This window comes from Trichomycterus rosablanca, chromosome 1 (genome assembly GCF_030014385.1).
Source record: "Trichomycterus rosablanca isolate fTriRos1 chromosome 1, fTriRos1.hap1, whole genome shotgun sequence".
Taxonomy (NCBI): Eukaryota; Metazoa; Chordata; class Actinopteri; order Siluriformes; family Trichomycteridae; genus Trichomycterus; species Trichomycterus rosablanca.
This window is the reverse complement of record NC_085988.1, coordinates 24,996,719-25,017,010: the sequence shown is the minus strand read 5'-3', so window position 1 is coordinate 25,017,010 and position 20,292 is coordinate 24,996,719. Positions and strand designations below refer to the sequence as shown.

Below are 20,292 nucleotides of genomic sequence, written 5' to 3'. Positions count from 1 at the left end.
AATGTGGAGAGAAGTGAAAGTATGAAATTGTACTGTCTGAGTCTTTATGATCTTTTTTTTCAACTTGTTTTCTGCTATAGAACCAAATAAAATGACAATATAGAGAAAAGCACCCTTATATACCCGGATTTCTGCAATAGTTACTTATTAACTTAATTCAAGGTAAAATATACAACACACAATAACATGTATAACCCCAACTGCCTACCCTGTTTATCCCACTCATGAAGGTACAAGAGGAAAAGGATGGCCAGCAACTATATATATATATATATATATATATATATATATATATACTGTATATACTGTATATATATATATATATATATATATATATATATATATATATTTTTTTTTTTTTTTTTTTTTTTTTTTTATCAGCTCCACTTACCACATAGAAGCACTTTGTAGTTCTACAATTACTGACTGTAGTCTATCTGTTTCTCTACATTCCTCTTTAGCCTGCTTCTATATGGTAAGTGGAGCTGATAAAATTGGCAATGTTTGTAGAAACAAGGAGGTGGTTTTAATGTTATGGCTATATATATATATACAGTGTATCACAAAAGTGAGTACACCCCTCACATTTCTGCAGATATTTAAGTATATCTTTTCATGGGACAACACTGACAAAATGACACTTTGACACAATGAAAAGTAGTCTGTGTGCAGCTTATATAACAGTGTAAATTTATTCTTCCCTCAAAATAACTCAATATACAGCCATTAATGTCTAAACCACCGGCAACAAAAGTGAGTACACCCCTAAGAGACTACACCCCTAAATGTCCAAATTGAGCACTGCTTGTCATTTTTCCTCCAAAATGTCATGTGATTTGTTAGTGTTACTAGGTCTCAGGTGTGCATAGGGAGCAGTTGTGTTCAATTTAGTAGTACAGCTCTCACACTCTCTCATACTGGTCACTAAAAGTTCCAACATGGCACCTCATGGCAAAGAACTCTCTGAGGATCTTAAAAGACGAATTGTTGCGCTACATGAAGATGGCCAAGGCTACAAGAAGATTGCCAACACCCTGAAACTGAGCTGCAGCACAGTGGCCAAGATCATCCAGCGTTTTAAAAGAGCAGGGTCCACTCAGAACAGACCTCGCGTTGGTCGTCCAAAGAAGCTGAGTGCACGTGCTCAGCGTCACATCCAACTGCTGTCTTTGAAAGATAGGCGCAGGAGTGCTGTCAGCATTGCTGCAGAGATTGAAAAGGTGGGGGGTCAGCCTGTCAGTGCTCAGACCATACGCCGCACACTACATCAAATTGGTCTGCATGGCTGTCACCCCAGAAGGAAGCCTCTTCTGAAGTCTCTACACAAGAAAGCCCACAAACAGTTTGCTGAAGACATGTCAACAAAGGACATGGATTACTGGAACCATGTCCTATGGTCTGATGAGACCAAGATTAATTTGTTTGGTTCAGATGGTCTCAAGCATGTGTGGCGGCAATCAGGTGAGGAGTACAAAGATAAGTGTGTCATGCCTACAGTCAAGCATGGTGGTGGGAATGCCATGGTCTGGGGCTGCATGAGTGCAGCAGGTGTTGGGGAGTTACATTTCATTGAGGGACACATGAACTCCAATATGTACTGTGAAATACTGAAGCAGAGCATGATCCCCTCCCTCCGGAAACTGGGTCGCAGGGCAGTGTTCCAGCATGATAATGACCCCAAACACACCTCTAAGACGACCACTGCTTTATTGAAGAGGCTGAGGGTAAAGGTGATGGACTGGCCAAGCATGTCTCCAGACCTAAACCCAATAGAACATCTTTGGGGCATCCTCAAGCGGAAGGTGGAGGAGCGCAAAGTCTCGAATATCCGCCAGCTCCGTGATGTCGTCATGGAGGAGTGGAAAAGCATTCCAGTGGCAACCTGTGAAGCTCTGGTAAACTCCATGCCCAGGAGAGTTAAGGCAGTTCTGGGAAATAATGGTGGCCACACAAAATATTGACACTTCAGGAACTTTCACTAAGGGGTGTACTCACTTTTGTTGCTGGTGGTTTAGACATTAATGGCTGTATATTGAGTTATTTTGAGGGAAGAATAAATTTACACTGTTATATAAGCTGCACACAGACTACTTTTCATTGTGTCAAAGTGTCATTTTGTCAGTGTTGTCCCATGAAAAGATATACTTAAATATCTGCAGAAATGTGAGGGGTGTACTCACTTTTGTGATACACTGTATATATATATATATATATATATATATACACTGATTATATACATGTATGTATGTATGTGCTGCAATAGTGTTCTTAAAGAAATGTTCTTGCATCTACTTTGCTTGTGTCTGTGTAATAAAAAATCTATGTATTTTTAGCAACAGAACAATCTGCCTCATGGCAGTGTTTAAATATGTCATCTCATCATCTTTCCCCCTCTTTCCCTTGGCAGAATGACTACCGAAAACTGTCCATGCAGTGTAAGGACTTCGTGGTAGGGGTGCTTGACCTGTGCCGAGACACGGAGGAGGTAGAGGCCATACTGAATGGTGATGTGGAAAAGAAGCCCCCCTCAGAGCAGCGCCCCTGCCTTAGCCGCATCAAACTTGCTATCAAATATGAGGTTAAAAAGGTCAGCTTCACACTTCAGCATGACTTGAGTAGATAATAAAGCTAAGCAGATCTCTTGTTGGAAGATAAGAGGAAAGATGCTGACAAATTATAACAATTATTTTAAAAGTGCCAGCTATGCTGAGAATTAAATAAGTAAAAAACAAGGCAGTCCAGAATGAACTGTTTAGTGATTTGTATGGTTTTCTAAAATACTTAACTAATGCACGCTAAGTTGTTAGCCTCTGTTTGCTAGCCTACACTTCATATATACTGTATATATTTTCTGAATATAACACCACAGTGCAATATGTGAAATACAGTAAGGGTAAAACACGTATATTTGATTTTGATATTTAGAACACATGTACTTCCAGTGCATATGCACTTAAAATTGACACAGATGCTACACGCTACTGCGCCTCTTCTCCTGGCATGTAAGATTTGTGGGCAGTTGTAGCCTAGCGTTTAAGGTACTGGACTAGTAATCAAAAGGTCACTGGTTTAAGCCTCACTACTGTTAGGTTGCCACTGTTGAGCAATGCCCTTAACCCCCAGTTTCTTAGATAATATACTGTTACAGTACTGTAAGTGGCTTTGGATAAAAGTGTCTGCTAAATGCTATAAATGTAAATGTAAAATGTAAAGATGTGAGAGGTTTAGTACTGCAGAAATCTGAATCTATCCAACATGTGCTTGCAGTGTCAATTTTACACATATCTGTGTCTATATCTGTGTATATCTGTGTCTATTTTAAATGTGCCACTCAAATGGTAAAATGCCCCTACTGTAATCAGTGTAAACAACCCATGGTTATTGTTATCATTATTTTTTTCTGTTTCCCACTTTTTCTATTTTTCTCCTTTTCTATTTTCTCCTCAATTTTCTAGTTCGTCGCTCACCCGAATTGCCAGCAGCAGTTGTTAACTATCTGGTATGAAAATCTATCTGGTCTGAGGCAGCAGTCTATAGGAGTGAAGTGTCTAACAGTGTTCGGGGTGACTGTAGGACTGCCTTTTCTCGCCATAGCATACTGGATTATGCCCTGCAGCAAGGTAAACAACTTCTGATTCGTCATGCTTTACATGCACCTACAACTGTATGACATAAATTCACTGGTAACATTATTAGAAACACATTTACACCTGCTTATTTATGTACTACTGTAATTATCCACTCATGTAGAAACAGCACAATGCATAAAATACACCGATCAGCCATAACATTAAAACCACATCCATGTTTCTACACTCACTGTCCATTTTATCAGCTCCACTTACCATATAGGAGCACTTTGTAGTTCTACAATTACTGACTGTAGTCCATCTGTTTCTCTGCATGCTTTGTTAGCCAGCTTTCACCCTGTTAAATGGTCAGGACCCCCACAGGACCACTACAGAGCAGGTATTATTTGGGTGTTGGATCATTTTCAGCACTGCAGTGACACTGACATGGTGGTGGTGTGTTAGTGTGTGTTGTGCTGGTATGTGTGGATAAGACACAGCAGCGCTGATGGATTTTTTTAAAACATCTCACTGTCACTGCTGAACTAAGAATAGTCCACCAACCAAAAACATCCAGCCAACAGTGGCCCGTGATGAAGGTCTAGAAGATGACCAACTCAAACAGCAGCAATAGATGAAAGATCATCTTTGACTTTACATCTACAAGGTGGACCAACTAGGCAGGAGTGTCTAATAGAGTGGACAGTGAGTGACCGATGGACTACAGTCAGTAATTGTAGAACTTCAAAGGGCTTCTATATGGTAAGTGGACGTGATAAAATGGACAGTGAGTGTAGAAACAAGGAGGTGGTTTTAATGTTATGGCTGATCAGTGTATAAGACATCAGTCAAGAGATTCAGTTAATGTCCAGATCAAAATGCATCTAAATGGGGAAAGTGTGGCCAGAGTGACAGTGAAATTGTTGTTGCATTTTACAGTAAAAATAAAAAAGAAAGTGTTAGCCTAGCTGTTGTAGGCTAGCAGTTAAGGCACTGGACTAGTAATCAGATGATTGCTGGTTTAAGCCCCACTACTGCCAGGTTGCTGCTGTTGGGCCCTTGAGCAAGACCCTTAATCCTCAACTGCTCAGACTGTGTATACTGTTTCAGTACTGTAAATTGCTTTGGATAAAGCCATCTGCTAAATGCCAAAAATGTAAATATAGACCTGTGCCCACTGTAGCCTTAGATTCCAGTTTAGGGCTGACAGGAGTGGCCAGTGGGTGTATGGGATACACAGAAACACAAGTTTATACTGTATCGTGGACTTATTTTACCACAGCTTGCATTTCCACTGCGCTACAGTCCATCTTAGATGAGCTCAGGCCCTGAGACCTCTGTGACGTTTCTGTATGGAACTGATGTATGGCTTTCTCTTTGTGTTATAGAGTTTAAGGTTGTGGTGGACTGTGTTAAGTGACAATGGTTTTCTGAAGTTCTCCATATTAGCATGATAGTTTCTCATTCACTGTCATCTGAGGGCTCAAGAGTCACAGACATTCATCAGTGGTTTCTTACTTGCTTTACATGGAGTCCCTGAATCTTTTCACAATATCATGTATGGTAGAAGGTCACAGACCTAATTACTTGATATTTTGTTGAAAAATGTCATTTTTTTGCGTGGTGAGCCATGACCCATCATTGCTTACATAGACTGAGCCTTTGGTGGATCCTCCTTTTATACCCAATCATGGTTTCCTCACCTGTTACCAATTCACCTGTTATTGTGGAATGTTTCAGAACTTTTGACTCTTATTTTGCTCCTGTCCTAACTTTTTTGAGTGTGTTGCAGGCATCAAATTCTAAATGTGTTTATATTTACAAAATACAATGAAGTTGATTAGTAAAAACATTGGATTTTTTTTCTTTCTATATTGGTCAGTTAAAGATTCAAATGAATTAACAAATCACAAATTCTTGTTATGAATGCAGTTTTACACATTGTCCCATTTCTTTCTGAAAATGGGCTTTGTATTGTTTTGCCAAATGCAAAACAAAGCTTTGTGTTCTTTTTAGTCAACTGCGTTTAGCACCTTGGAGCTTTCCCTTGGATGCCATTTATGCTCATTGTCTTTCTGATTGTGGGATTGTGTAACTGAGCTATTTGAGGTCTGCAGTTATTTAGATGTTTGTCTGGGTTCTTTTGTGACCTCCTGGATGAGTCACCAATGCAATCTGATTTTTTCTTAAATAAGCATGCCTACATTCTCTCTAGAATTCTTGAACCCTTGAACTCTTGAATTCTACAATAATCAGAAAAAGTTGGGACAGAAAACAAAATAAAAACCCATGTTGCTTCTGTTGTTACCTTGAAGACAGTATCAACCCAATTTCATGTTTGTCTGATCAATACATTCCAAAACAAAGTTGGGACAAGCGCAATTTAGATCTAGTAATAAGTTAAAAAATTATGTGATTTCAAACAGGTGATGTCAGCTTGAGTTTAGCTTGGCCCAATATATGGTCATTTAATGGTTAAATAGAGACATGGTGAGAACTACAAAGCACAATGAAATTTGGTGGGAAATAGGTGACAAGCCCAATCTCCAGACCTGAACCCTATAGACAATGGGATGCATTTAAGAGATAGATGGGTGACTCCAAGCCATCAAACAAACTTGAGCCAAATGCCAATGTGCATTAAAAGCTGTGCTTAAAAACAGGGTTGTTCTATCAAATAATAATTTCTAAACTCTTCCTAAGGTAAACCATTATAATTCTGTTCTTATATATAACATTACAAACATTTCTGACACTCTCAAGCTGGCTTAGTTGCCATGCAATGGCATTAATTAGGCTACGACTGAGCTCATCACATTATGCACTGTAAGTCCATCGATCTTGACTTTGCAATGTTACAAGTGATGTCAGAGGTTCTTTAGACACGGTGCGTGTGCTCTGAATGTGTTTGTCTATAATTACAGCTCATTAGAACAAGCCTCCTGTCCCTGTAAGACAGATAATGATAAAGGAGGAGGAAAGAAAAAGAAAGGTGGCAAGATTAAAGAAAGGGACATGCATAGGGCAAACAGAGAATCGTAATGATGAGAGTTTAAAAAGAAACCGTGTATATGTATGATATAAACACAATAAAAACAAGCATAATATCTTCCCCAAATACCGATGAGTCAATGGATGGTAATGATGACAAGCATAACCTTAAACTAATACTCCACTTAATCTCATTTACCAAATCGCATACGAGAGATAAAGTTTCAGCACTTTTATATTTTTATTGGATGCAGTGGTGTAAAGCATGCCGCCACTGGACTCTAAAGCAATGGAGACGTACTATTTGGAGTGACGGATCACGCTTCTTTGTCTGGCAATCTGATGGACGAGTCTGGGTTTGGCGGTGCCAGGTGAACGGTTCTTGTCTGACTGCATTGTGCCAAGTGTAAAGTTTGATGGTGTGGGGTTGGTTTTCAGGAGTTGGGCTCGGCCCCTTAGTTCCAGTGAAAGGAACTCTTAATGCTTCAGCATACCAAGAGATTTTGGACAATTCCATGCTCCCAACTTTGTTGGTCCATAAAGACATGGATGAGTGAGTTTGGTGTGGAAGAACCTGACTGGCCTGACAGATTCCTGACCTCAACCCGATAGAACACCTCTGGGATGAATTAGAGCGGAGACTGCGAGCCAGGCCTTCTCGTCCAACATCAGTGTCTGACCTCACAAATGCGCTTCTGGAAGAATGGTCAAAAATTCCCATAAACACACTCCTAAACCTTGTTGAAAGCCTTCACAGAAGAGTTGAAGCTGTTATAGCTGCAAAAGGTGGGCCAACATCATATTAAACCTTATGGATTAAGAATGGGATGTCACTCAAGTTAATATGCGTTTGACGAGTGAATACTTTTGGGCAGTATAGTGTATATATGATGTGAAAAAAGTTACTGCCCCCTAAACCTAATAACAGTTTGTGCCATTTTTTGCAGCAACAACTGCAATGAAACACTACTGTGCAGAGGTGATCAGTCTTTCAAAATTCTATATAGGATTTTTTTATTGTTTTATTCAGCAGCATTTGGTGGCCTTTCCACATGTTTGAAGAAACATCATCTCAATAGGGTTCAAGTCAGGACTTTGATTACGCAACCTCAATATATTCATTTTGTTTCTTTTGAACCATATAGAGATGAACCTGCCTTTGTGTTTTAAATCGTTGTTTGTTGCATCACTAACTGATAAGTGGATGATTTTAAGTTACACTTATACTGCAAGTGGTCTGCGATTGCTGGAAAACTAAGTGTTAATCACCTACAAACATTCAGTATCTGCACTGACCTACAAAATTTGCATATAGATTAGCGAAGAGATCAGACAGAAAGACAGTACTTGGGTTTGGAATTAGTGACTGGCTTGCTGACATGATTAAATAGAAAAAAATCTTGACTTCTCAGCAGAGAAAATCCATACATTCATTCTTCTACCCATCCATCCATCCATCCATTCATCCATAAATCCATCCATCCATCCATTCATTAATCTACCCATTCATCCATAAATCCGTCCTTAATTCATCCATCCATCCATCCATCCATTAATCCATAAATTCATCTATAAATCCATCCATCATTCATTCATCTACCCATGCATCCATCCATAAATCCATCCATCCATTCATTTATCCATCCATCCATAAATCCACTCATCCATTCATCTATCCATCCACCCACGCATCCATATATCCATCCATCCATCCACCCACCTATCCATCCATTCATCCATCCAGAAATCCATCCATAAGTTCATGCATATTTACACTTAACTGCACCAAAAGTATGCTATAAACATTTTAATTTGAGGCAATCTCATATCAAGGTCCATAAGGATCAAGGGTTGTATCTGTCACTGAGCTGGTTAATACCTGGAACCTGTGAGACATTTCAGTGGAATTAATTTAGTTAAACTGTTCTGGTATTTACCATCCTGTTACCCAAAATAATAACCTACTACTTTGTACCTCATACTTACACGGTCAATACCTAGAACCTAGGGGATTGTAAAACAAAGTGTTACCCATATTAATGCCTTATTTGTGTTTTGGAACAGGATGTCAAACAATAATTATCAGGTGTCCGCATACATTTGACCATATAGTGTACATATAAGCATACATAGTGTACACTCATCCAATAAATTCATCCATCCATCTATTCATATGTTTATCCATCATTCCATTCACCCTTTTATTAATTTATCATATATTCCTGTGAAAATTATATCATCTACAATTTACCTTCTATCCACTCTTTTTTTCCTGTTTAATATTCTTTATTTGTTTCATCTCCAGCTGGGCCAGATTTTACGAAGTCCCTTCATGAAGTTTGTCGCACATGCTGTCTCCTTCACAATCTTCCTGGGTCTGCTCGTGCTGAATGCATCAGATCGGTTTGAGGGGGTGAAGAATCTCCCTAATGAGACTATCACAGATCACCCGCGCCAGGTGTTCAGAGTCAAGACTACCCAGTTCTCCTGGACAGAGCTCCTCATCATAAAATGGGTGTTGGGTAAGCACCAATGCATGCTGGGGGGATGAAATATGGGTTTTGGTGGATGCAAGACACATAACCAAGTTAGAACAGAAAAGAAAAGAAAAAAGAAGAAGAATAACAAATTACATAAATTGCCAAAATAAAAGAAACAAAAAATAAATAATAAGCCACAGGCCAAAGCAAAAAAAAACAGAAAAGTAAGGCAAAAGAGAAAACACAAGGATAGAAGAAGTGCCAGCTATTCAATTACCAGTGAGTAACGCCCCAAGCTCAGAACAGCAAAACATTTCAGAAAAGAACATCTTCAAAAAGGAGCCTTCATGAGAGGGCAGGTACTCAAGCCTGACCTTAAGTCCAACAAAAGAGGTCAGGTGGGTCCTAAGTTAAGTAAATATTGTAAAAACAATGCAGCAAAAGGAGCCTGTGGGGTAAGCTGGGCAAGCCCTAGATCCTGACCTTAAAATGGCATATTGGCCTCGAACAAATATGCCCAGAGAACAACAGGCAGGATATGAGATGTGAGGAGGCAGAAAATAAAAGGTCTCTGTGAAGAGCTGGGTGATGAGGCTGGTATATAAAGAGCCCCAGTTAATGCAAATAGCCCTTAATGAGGTACAGAGACTGCGCTTGAAGTGCCATTTGAAGAAACTGTCCAGTCATCTGAGATTTCTTCACAACTACCATCATATCATTCTTAAAAAATAAGCATAATTGTTTGTTATTTACTAGCTATGTTAACTTAATTTTAGTTTAAATACTAAAAGCTTGATATTCTGATTTTTAATTAGTGTTCACCTTACCAGAAAAGCTAAGAATGTGCTTGAATAAAATTAATTGGTTTAAATCGATTTACAATGTGATTACAATTTGCTAATTAGTTGAAGATATAAAATGTAATCAATCAATTAAGAAATTCCCACAACTAAAAAGGGACTTTTGGCTGAGATTTTCAAGCTTCTTGGTGTCATGTGTGTTTAGTATGTACACCTCTGGGTTTTTTTTTCAGGTATGATCTGGTCAGAGTGTAAGGAGATTTGGTCCGACGGCCCAAGGGAGTACGTTTTGCACCTGTGGAATGTTCTAGATTTTGGCATGTTGTCAATTTTTGTGGCATCCTTCACAGCTCGATTAATGGCATTTCTGAAAGCATCTAAAGCACAGCTCTACATAGATCTTCATGTGCCCAATCATGACATCAGCAATGCCTCGTTACCTGCAGACATCGCCTACTTTACATATGGTAAGAGTAGTACTCAATACTTACATTTTCAGATTAGCAAATTATTGTGGTGGTTTTATTTATGTTTCCTGCTTTTATGAATTTTCTTCCTTGTTATGCTTAATGATATTGCATGAGCTGCAGTTTAAAACAAGGCATTGGTTGGCTTTACCTGTCAGAAATAATATTCACTGAAGAACATCTGAATTGTATTGTTGACTTGTACATACAGATGGACAATAATAGTATACAAATTAACCATGCCATAATGCATTTACCATGCCTGAATGGTTCCAGAAACATAACAGCAAGCTTTAATTGTTTTCGTGGCCCCCGGTGTACTTGACCATATTTGAGCATCTTTGAGAGGAAACTAGAAGGGCTGTTCACAGCACGACTGTGCAGTGGTCCGGTAGGTAGCAGTTCATGTTGATCTAAATATAACATATAATATACTGTCAGTTTAGGGAGCGTAATTTATGTTGACTGTAGGTGTCAGTGCATCTGCACGTCGCTAACCCTAGGTGTAATGTTATCAATGCTGCTATCTGCTGGTGGACAGGGGTAAAGACATGCATGAGTGCACTGATGAATTGTCAGAGACTCACGGGATGAACAAGAAAACAAGATAAAGAATGAGGCTGGTGTGTGTGTGTGTGTGTGTGTGTGTGTGTGTGTGTGTGTGACAGAGAGAGAGAGAGAGAGAGAGAGAGAGAGAGATTTAATATGAAATTTACTGAAGCTCACAACTAAACAGCAATTTATGCATGCACTGCTGTCTGAATAAATGTGTATTTTGGTGGCATGTTCCTAAAGCAGTAAATGTATCCTAACATTGTGTTAATAGTATAAGCAAAGCAATGCAACAAAGCAGCCAGAATTCAATTTTTAATAAAAATAAAAAAAGGTGAAGTGGCATGTCAATAAACAATGTAATTTGAGCTTAGTGGTATGTTCCAACATGAAAAAATAATAATAATAAAAAAAGATGTATAGTCCTATAGAGTAGAAACAGTTAAATCCAGACATCAAGTACAAATAAAACAAGAGATGTGTTAGCATTTATTAATCATGGGTGTAGCATACATTGCAGCCTATGTAAAAGTAAGCAAGCGTTTATAGTGAAATAAAGTATTTGCTTATGAATTTGGTCTATTTTACAAGATCTATACAGGGACCCAAACTGTTTTTTTTTTAAAGAAATACTCATAACCCTTTAATGACACAAATCAATCCACACAGAAATAAATTGTGCATGTAAAATCAGATCGTGCCATAGTGGTGTTTGTAAGTAGGGTTGCCAGGTATCTTGATTTCAGCCACAAAGTTTGGCTTAAAGCTTAGTTGTCACAGTGTTAAGTGTCTTGGCTAGACGTGCCACTGATGTGTAGATGAATAGTTTAAAAACAATAAAGTTGCACCCAGGTGGCGCAGCGGGATATTCCGCTTGCACACCAGCACCGAGTTTCTGAACTCCCCGGTTTGAAACTCGGTGTTGCCACCGGTCGACTGGGCGCCATCTAGCGGGCATAATTGACAGTGCCTGCAGCAGATACTAATTGGCCACCGTATCTGCAGGGTGGGGGCCAGACTATGTGTGGGTGGGTGGGTCTTCATACGCTGTGTAAGGACCCTGATTGGCGGAAGAGACACCTGTGCAGAATGCAGGGGTGAGAAGAGGAGGACTGTGCACGTGTCGGAAGAGGCGTGTACAGTGACGTGCTTTCCTCGGATGCAATCTGGTATCTCTCAGCAGTGGAAGACAAAATTTAGTGCGCTAAATTGGGAGGAAAATGGGGAGAAAATGCATAAAAAAAACAATAAAACAATAAAGTTCCCGCTCAGGTGGCGCAGCAGTAAAGTACGCTAGCGCACCAGAGTTGGGGTTTCGAATACATCATATCGAATCTCAGCACTGTCTTTCCGACTGGGCTGGGCAGCAGCATGAACAACGATTGGCTGTTGTTCAGGGTTAGAAGGTAAAAGAAGTCGGATCATAGGTCCTCTTAACTGGTGCAACTGCGGCCCCTGCTGGCTGACTGATGGCGCCTGCACAGGGCTGAGGAATAATGCTGATGGGGGTGTGGCCCTCCATACACAGTGCTTGTCAGTGTATGAACTTGACTCGTGCAGGTGAAAAATGCAGTCTGTACTGACGGGGCGTATGTCAGTTGAGAGGCGTCCTCAGTCAGCGGTGAAGGGTCGAATCAGTATAGAATACGCAATCAGGGTAATTGGACACGAATAGATTCGGCGGAAAAAATTGGGGAAAAATAGAAAGAAAAAAAAACAATAAAGTTATACAGTCATGTGAAAAAGTTAGGACACCCCATGAAATCCTTAGTCTTTTTGAACATATTTAAACATTTGAACATTTGAGCTTCATTTGAACAGTACTGAGAGATGGAGCTTATATAACTAAACAAATAAAATGTTATATACCTAATTATAACATTTACTTTTATTATAACAATTACTTTTAAACACAAGCTGTAAAATGTAATGAACAAAAATGGAAATTTATTGTGAGGAAAAAGTTAAAATGTCTTAAAATGTCTAAAATTAGAATCCGGTGCACCACATCAGCTGCAATGATTAGACCATCGTTAGAGGACATTGGAGTTTTATTTAAACCTCAGACATTAGTTTGGTTTGCTCTTGATTGTTGAAGTAAGTGATATCACCATGGTGAGATCTAAAGAGCTCTCTGAGGCCTTCAGAAAGAAGGTTGTAAATGCATATGAGTCTGGGAAGGGATTTAAAAAGATCTTAAAACAATTAGAAATCAGCCATTCCACTGTCCGGAAAATCATTTACATGTGGTGAACATTTAAAACAACTGCCAACATGGCCAGGTCAGGCCGTCCTAGCATGTTCAGCCCAAGAGCAGACCGCAAGATGTGTGAAGAAATCTCCAATAATCCTACAATGTCATCACAGGACCTACAGCTTGCTCTTGCCACAGTTGATGTCAAGGTACATGCATCTACCATCAGAAAGAGACTGCACAAGTTTGATTTTCATGGGAGGTGTGCAAGGATGAAACCCTTGCTGTGAAAAAAACATCAGGGCAAGACTAAAGTTTACCAGAGAACACCTAGACAAAGACCAGCACTTCTGGAACAATGTGCTTTGGACAGATGAATCCAAAGCTGAATTATTTGGGCACAATAACAGAAGACATGTTTGGCGCAAACCCAACACAGCATTTGGGAATGTCATGGTTTGGGGCTGCTTTGCAGCAGCATGGCCTGGCAAGCTCTCCATTATAGAATCATAAAGAATTCTTCACTGTATCAGAGGGTGCTTGAGAAAAATGCAAGACCATCTGTCCAAAAACTGAAGCTGAAGCGGAGGTGGATCATGCAACATGCCAACAACCCAAAACATCCCAGTAAATCCACCAAGGAATGGCTCAAAAGAAAGAAATGGAGAATTCTGGAATGGCCAAGTCAAAGCCCGGATCTTAATCCTATTGAGATGCTGTGGGGTGATTTGAAACGGGCTGTGCATGCAAGAAACCCCTCAAACCTCACACAGCTGAAGAAATTCTGCATGGAGGAGTGTGGAAAACTTTCTTCCAGTCGATGTCAGAGACGGTAGATGGTTATAGGAAATGTCTAATTGAGGTTATTTCAGCCAAAGGGGGAAACACCAGCTATTAGGACATAGGGTGTCCTTACTTTTTCCTCACAATAAATTTTCTTTTTTGTTTATTACATTTTACAACTTGTGTTTAAAAGTAATTTTTTCAGTTTCATTTGTTTAGTTATATAAGCTCCATCTCTCAATACTGTTCAAATGAAGCTCAAATGTTCATTTGTTTAAATATGTTCAAAAAGACAAAGGTTCTCATGGGGTGTTCTAACTTTTTCACATGACTGTAGTATGTTATATCAGGAATCAGGTTAAAAATGTAGATTAGGCAACCAAAAGAAGTGTGAAACTTCTAACAGAAGCTCTGTGAAAGCTTCACCACGTTGCCCCAGATGCTTTTTTTTTTATGCCAGATTTTGTCATGGTTGTAATGTGGCAGGATAATAGGTGAAGTTAAGCAAAAGTTTTGATTTAGAAATTACTTTTAGACATTTTTCTTGAGTGATGGAAAACTTTCATTAAACACTGAAACCACAAGAAATGGCATCAAGGTTTTCACTATTTGGTCATTATTCTCTCTCTCTTTCTTTTTCTCTTTTCTTGTCTCTCTTTTCTGGGTTTCAGCCAGGAATAAGTGGAAGCCTTCTGATCCTCAAATTATCTCAGAGGGTCTGTACGCCATAGCTGTGGTCCTGAGTTTCTCACGTATTGCGTATATCCTCCCAGCCAACGAGAGCTTCGGACCACTTCAGATCTCTCTGGGTCGCACTGTTAAAGACATCTTCAAATTCATGGTCATCTTCATCATGGTCTTTGTTGCCTTTATGATTGGGATGTTCAACCTGTACTCCTACTACTTAGGAGCCAAGTACAACCCAGCCTTCACAACGTAAGAATGTTGTTTTTTATTTCAATTATGCCTTCACCTTTACACACACACTTACGTGTGAAGCAATATTATTAAAACATCAGTACCTTCAAATAAATAGTAAATCAAATATTACAGGGTGTATTTATCTTTGACAATCAATTATGCAATCTACTAATATTTACAAGCTGTGTGATGAACTGAAGATTTTGATTCATGAGTCCAATAGAGTATTATGCCATATGTCTTTAGTAGTCTTCTTATTACAGCTGAACCTGAGACATGCTTTCTTACACCAGTGTTAATCTGTGCTTGAAGTTGTTGTCTTGTAAGCCACCCATAATGCAAGCTGTTGACTCAGAAACCTTCTTTCTAACACCAAAGCGTTTTCCTGTAGAGATCCCCCAATTTGCAAATGCCTTTCGATTGTGTGAAACTGTACTCACTGACTTGCAGGTTTTCTATAGGAAAGACATTTGCGCTGCACAATCTTACTTTCATACATCTAGCACAGAGTGTAAAAATATCTCATTTACTCAGTAATTTAATGCCACTACTCATTGAAACTGGAAATAATTCCTTTTTGTAATCATATCAAACTGAAGGTGCCAACCTCCACATATTATAAGTATCTGTCAGTCATGTACATTAGTCAAGAATGTAATGAGGTTGGAATGGATGGAAAGGACCTGCTAAACTAAACTAAACTACTACGGCCAAGGTAATTTAACCAGCTACTCAGTCCACCGACCTCCTAACATGCAGTCTCAGTCCTGATGCTTCTCTTCCTGAGCTGAACTGAAAAACGACAGTGTTAGAGAGAGATTCTATACAGAGAGTCGACTATGAACAAAATAGCGATGAATCAGCTCAGAGAATCGACTTGACAAAAGAAGCAAATGGCTTCCCAGAAACAAAAGCAAGCTCAGTGTCACTTCTTCCTGCTCAAAGTTGTGATGTGTTTGGTGCCACACCAAAACGTTGGCTTTACATTTTAAATTGTTTTACACGTAAAGGGGGATTTTGGTGCAGCCAGTCCATCTTCTGCATGCTTTTAAGAAAATAATAGAAAAACCACACAGAACGTTCCAAAATCCTCTTTGACAGTCACTACAGGCGAGGATCAAACCAAGATCTCCAGGACCAATAATGCTGTGTGTTTGGGTGTTTACAATATTTGTAGAATGATTTAGATTATTTTTTTTTTTCTGTGCTGCCCCAGATAGATCCAATTACTCTAGCTGACCTTTCTCTAATCTTTGATGTTTTTACTATGTTTTGCCAGAAGCGCTAGTTTACCTCATTGCAATGCAGTTGATTTGACTTTGACAGCTTGGACGAAGTACAACTGTGCCTCAACCTATTCCCCAAGGATGTCTTTGTTGGGCCTCAGAGAGCCTTTAATGATGGAAAGGAAGCTTTAGATACCTGTGGTGCACTTTTAAAATGTCTGAAATTTTTGTAGCTGACTATAATTTTGTTTCATTATAAAACTGGTGTATAATAATGCTGTAGAATACAAAGTTTTGTTTACTGTTTAGGGGCAAACTGCTGCTTTCTGACTGCTTCTGTTATTGAGTGAAGGGTATATGCCAGAGTAAAAGGGAAAGTCATTAGTGAGGCAAAATGACAATGCTGCGATTCTGGTGGACAGGGACAAGGGTAGACAGGTTTAGGAACATGTTTTTATAATGAGAGTGCAGGTAGGATGCTTTGGAGACAGAGTTAAAGAGGCAAGATTGAGATAGTTTGGGCATGTGCAGATGAGGAATGAGAATTATATATCGGGAGAAGGGTGAGGAGGAATGAGCTGTCAGCCAGGAGAAGAACAAGAAGGCAAAAGAGGAGGTTGTTCAGGACAGGGAAAGATGGAGATGAATGATCCAATGTGGCATTCTCTAACGGAAGCAGTCAAAAGATGAACTGAATTGGTAAGACAGTTAAGCTAATTATACATCATTATATCTTGAAACTTGACAAATTGTCAAGGACTTTACTGAACCACAGTAGGAGCATTCATTTCCAATTGAATTAAGCATAGATGACTGTTACATTTCCTTTTCTGAAAAAAAATTGTAGTCAGATTTGACTACCTACCTGGCTTCTTCTGATGGCCTTTTTACTGGCATTCGCTTTCCATTGGCAGATGAACAGTGGCAGTATTTGTGTGTTGTAGCTGTTGTGGACATCCTTCCTGTTGTTGAGGTTTGTTCATGGGTGGCATGGCAGCTTTGTTTTTTTTGTCGCTACTGGTTTGCTGGGTTCCTCTCTCTGGTTATCTGGTAAGTGTTTGAGGTAAAACTTGCTGGTGGACTGAGTAGAGTAAATTAAGAATTTCATTAAATACTGCCAAAAATGAGGATTTCCTCTGGATATGGCTTACATTATGTTAATTACCAACCATCCTAATAGAGCTAATCTGTGTAGATGTGTTGGTAATTGTATTTTAGGCATTTCAGACACAAGCTCTCATTTTTCGGTTTGCACTCTATTAGCTTTGTCATGTTAAAGTCTTTTTGTTGAACCTGCAATTTAACGTGCCACTGAAGCAAATTTAAAATGGATTTAGTGAGGCGGTTTTTTAATCCCTATCCTCTATTTACTGTCATGGCTGTCATCTCATATTAACATGAAGTGCTCTGTATTTCACTTGACTTTTTAATATTCTCTTTGCAGATTTGTGCACAGCATTAGAGAACTGCTCAGTTGTAATGTTTCCCAAATTGCTCAGTAAATAAGGGTCCTGCTGATGTGCACCCCAACAGTTCACTATTCATCTCGACAAAAGGATTCTGTGAAAGGCTCATTGGGGGGTCAGCTGTTCAAACAACAACTAATCATCAGTAGTTCTCGATTTTAGACATTTCACAATTATGTGCTTTGTTTTAGTTAAGAGAAACGATTTGATTTTTAGGAGGGGTGGTACTGTTGCGCAGTGGGTAGTGCTGTCGCCTAACAACAAGAAGGGACTGGGTTTGATCCCCTGGCTGGCCAGGCAGCCAGGTTCTTTTCTGTGTGTATGTTCTCCTTGTGTTTGCATGGGTTTCCACTAGGTGCTCTGGTTTTCTCCCAGGAGTCCTAGGACATGCAGTCAGACCAATTGGAGCTACTAAAAATTGCTCTAGGTTTGAGTGTGTGTGTGTGTGTGTGTGTGTGTGTGTCCTGTGATAGACTGGAGACCTGTCCAGGGTGTTTTCTGTCTTTCACCCAATAAATCAGACTCACCGCGACCCTGACCAGAATGAAGCGAATAAAGCAATGGTAAAACATACTGAATAACAGAAACAAATACTAATACAGTATTTGTACCTGGTTTTCTTTAGTTTGTAGTAAAACCCCCATTTTCCTAAAAGTGCAATAAAAATATGTGATTTTTTAATTCTCTTGAATATAAACAGCTGCCGTCACTGTGGTCACTGTTGTCTGATTCTCCTTTTCATGATACAGGGTTTAGAGTTCTTACCATTACAATTAATTACAATTGGACTAGCATTTACATTTACACTGATCAGCCATATCTTTAAAACCACCTCCTTGTTTCTACACTTACTGTCTATTTTATCAGCTTCACTTACCATATAGAAGCACTTTGTAGTTCTACAATTACTGACTGTAGTCCATCTGTTTCTCTACATAATTTTTTAGCCTGCTTTCACCCTGTTCTTCAATGGTCAGGACTCCCACAGAGCAGGTATTATTTAGGTGGATCAGTCTCAGCACTGCAGTGACAATGACATGGTGGTGGTGTGTTAGTGTGTGTTGTGCTGGTATGAGTGGATCAGACACAGCAGTGCTGCTGGAGTTAAATACAGTGTCCACTCACTGTCCACTCTATTAGACCCTCCTACCTAGTTGGGTCACCTTGTAGATGTAAAGTCAAAGGTGACCGCTCATGTATTGCTGCTGTTTGAGTTGGTCATCTTCTAGACCTTCATCAGTCACAGGGAGCTGCCCATGGGGCACTGTTGGCTGGATGTTTTTGGTTGGTGGACTATTCTCAGTCCAGCAGTGACAGTGAGGTGTTTAAAACTCCATCAGCATTGCTGTGTCTTATCCACTCATACCAGCACAACACACACTAACACACCACCACCATGTCAATGTCACTGCAGTGCTGAAAATCATCCATTACCTAAATAAAACCTGCTTTGTAGTGGTCCTGGGAGAGTCGTGACCATTGAAGAACAGCATGAAACGGGGCTAACAAAGCATGCAGAGAAACAGATGGACTACAGTCAGTAATTGTAGAACTACAAAGTGCTTCTATATGGTAAGTGGAGCTGATAAAATGGACAGTGAGTGTAGAAACAAGGAGGTGGTTTTAATGTTATGGCTGATCAGTGTATATTTTTCTCTACTAAACTGGATAGAACACAATCGAATGTAAACCATTTAATTTGTTGGCTAGGTCCAACTCTTTCACCTGCTTTGTTAAAACCCGACTTGAGTTATTTTAGCTACAGTAAACCTGGCTGTTAGCAATATGTAAACTACTTGATAATGGTGTCCACATACTTTCAGCCAGTGAACTAGTGACACTTATTATGGCATGACTAACTATTTTTTAAAGAAACCATGAAACCAGGATTTAAAATGATAATTGACACCAAAGACTACTTCCTCATACTCCTCTCATGATTCATTAAAAGGTTCAGACTTACACCACCACTCACTGGCTATCTCTGGGCTATCTCTGCTCATTTCGAGAGTCTTTTCAAGCAATCAAGAGAATATATTTGCCTGGGCATTTAATCCTAATTGTGGTCGTGCTTGCTTGCTTTAGTTTTGATCTCTGCAGGTGAAATTAGCATGCTGATTAAAGACTCATTCTGCCAGCAATTGCAATCCCTTCAAGCCACTGGCCGACAAGCCACCCTTAAAACCCTGTTCATGTAGCCATGGTTACACTCCTTTGGACTTCATTATCAGTTGCTAATGTAAAGTTAAAAAGTGGGGAAATGACACCCACTGCTTCTGATCTGCCACCAGAGAGGAGCTTAAAAGGAACTATTGATTTCAACCTTCCTTTTTAGGTCTCCAACATCTTTTGTGAGACCAAATTTAATCAATCGATTGTGTTCAGGATGACAGTCTGGCAGTCGGATGTAATTTTATCTGAAATAGCTAGGTTTAGAAGTGTTGCCCACAGAGTTTGACACTGTCAGGCAGCCTGAATGCTTTGTCATAAATATTTTATCCCACTGATGATAAATTTAGCCAGTTTAAGGCCAGTGGGGACAAATGGTAAAAGCTTTGTTGCTAAAGCAACCTGATACAACTTTCTGAAAGTTTGGACCTATTAGAGAAGTGCTTTTTATTTTGCAGACCCACAAAGTCACCTGGTAATCAGACTTTAAATCTTGCTGGCAGTCACTGTTTGGATGCAAAGACAAATATTCACTAAATGGATGTATAAAATAACAGGGAAATATTACACTTTAATTCTATTAATTTTATAATGGTATTACAAACCACATATCCGGAAACATGCAATCAAAATGCAATCAAAACAAGATAATGTGATTTGATAGTTCCATTGAA

The 20,292-nt window shown here is 39.4% G+C and overlaps 1 protein-coding gene across 1 annotated transcript in view; it reads left to right on the top strand.

Moving 5' to 3' along the window:
• The window catches only part of trpc7b (transient receptor potential cation channel, subfamily C, member 7b), a 92,679-nt gene that overhangs the window by 20,186 nt on the left and 52,201 nt on the right, over nt 1-20,292 (top strand). Inside the window, exons 2-6 of the mRNA XM_062990836.1 lie at nt 2,408-2,587; nt 3,456-3,620; nt 8,866-9,082; nt 10,074-10,307; nt 14,508-14,772. Coding sequence (XP_062846906.1) covers nt 2,408-2,587; nt 3,456-3,620; nt 8,866-9,082; nt 10,074-10,307; nt 14,508-14,772 — 1,061 coding nt within the window. The remainder of the gene's footprint in view (nt 1-2,407; nt 2,588-3,455; nt 3,621-8,865; nt 9,083-10,073; nt 10,308-14,507; nt 14,773-20,292) is intronic.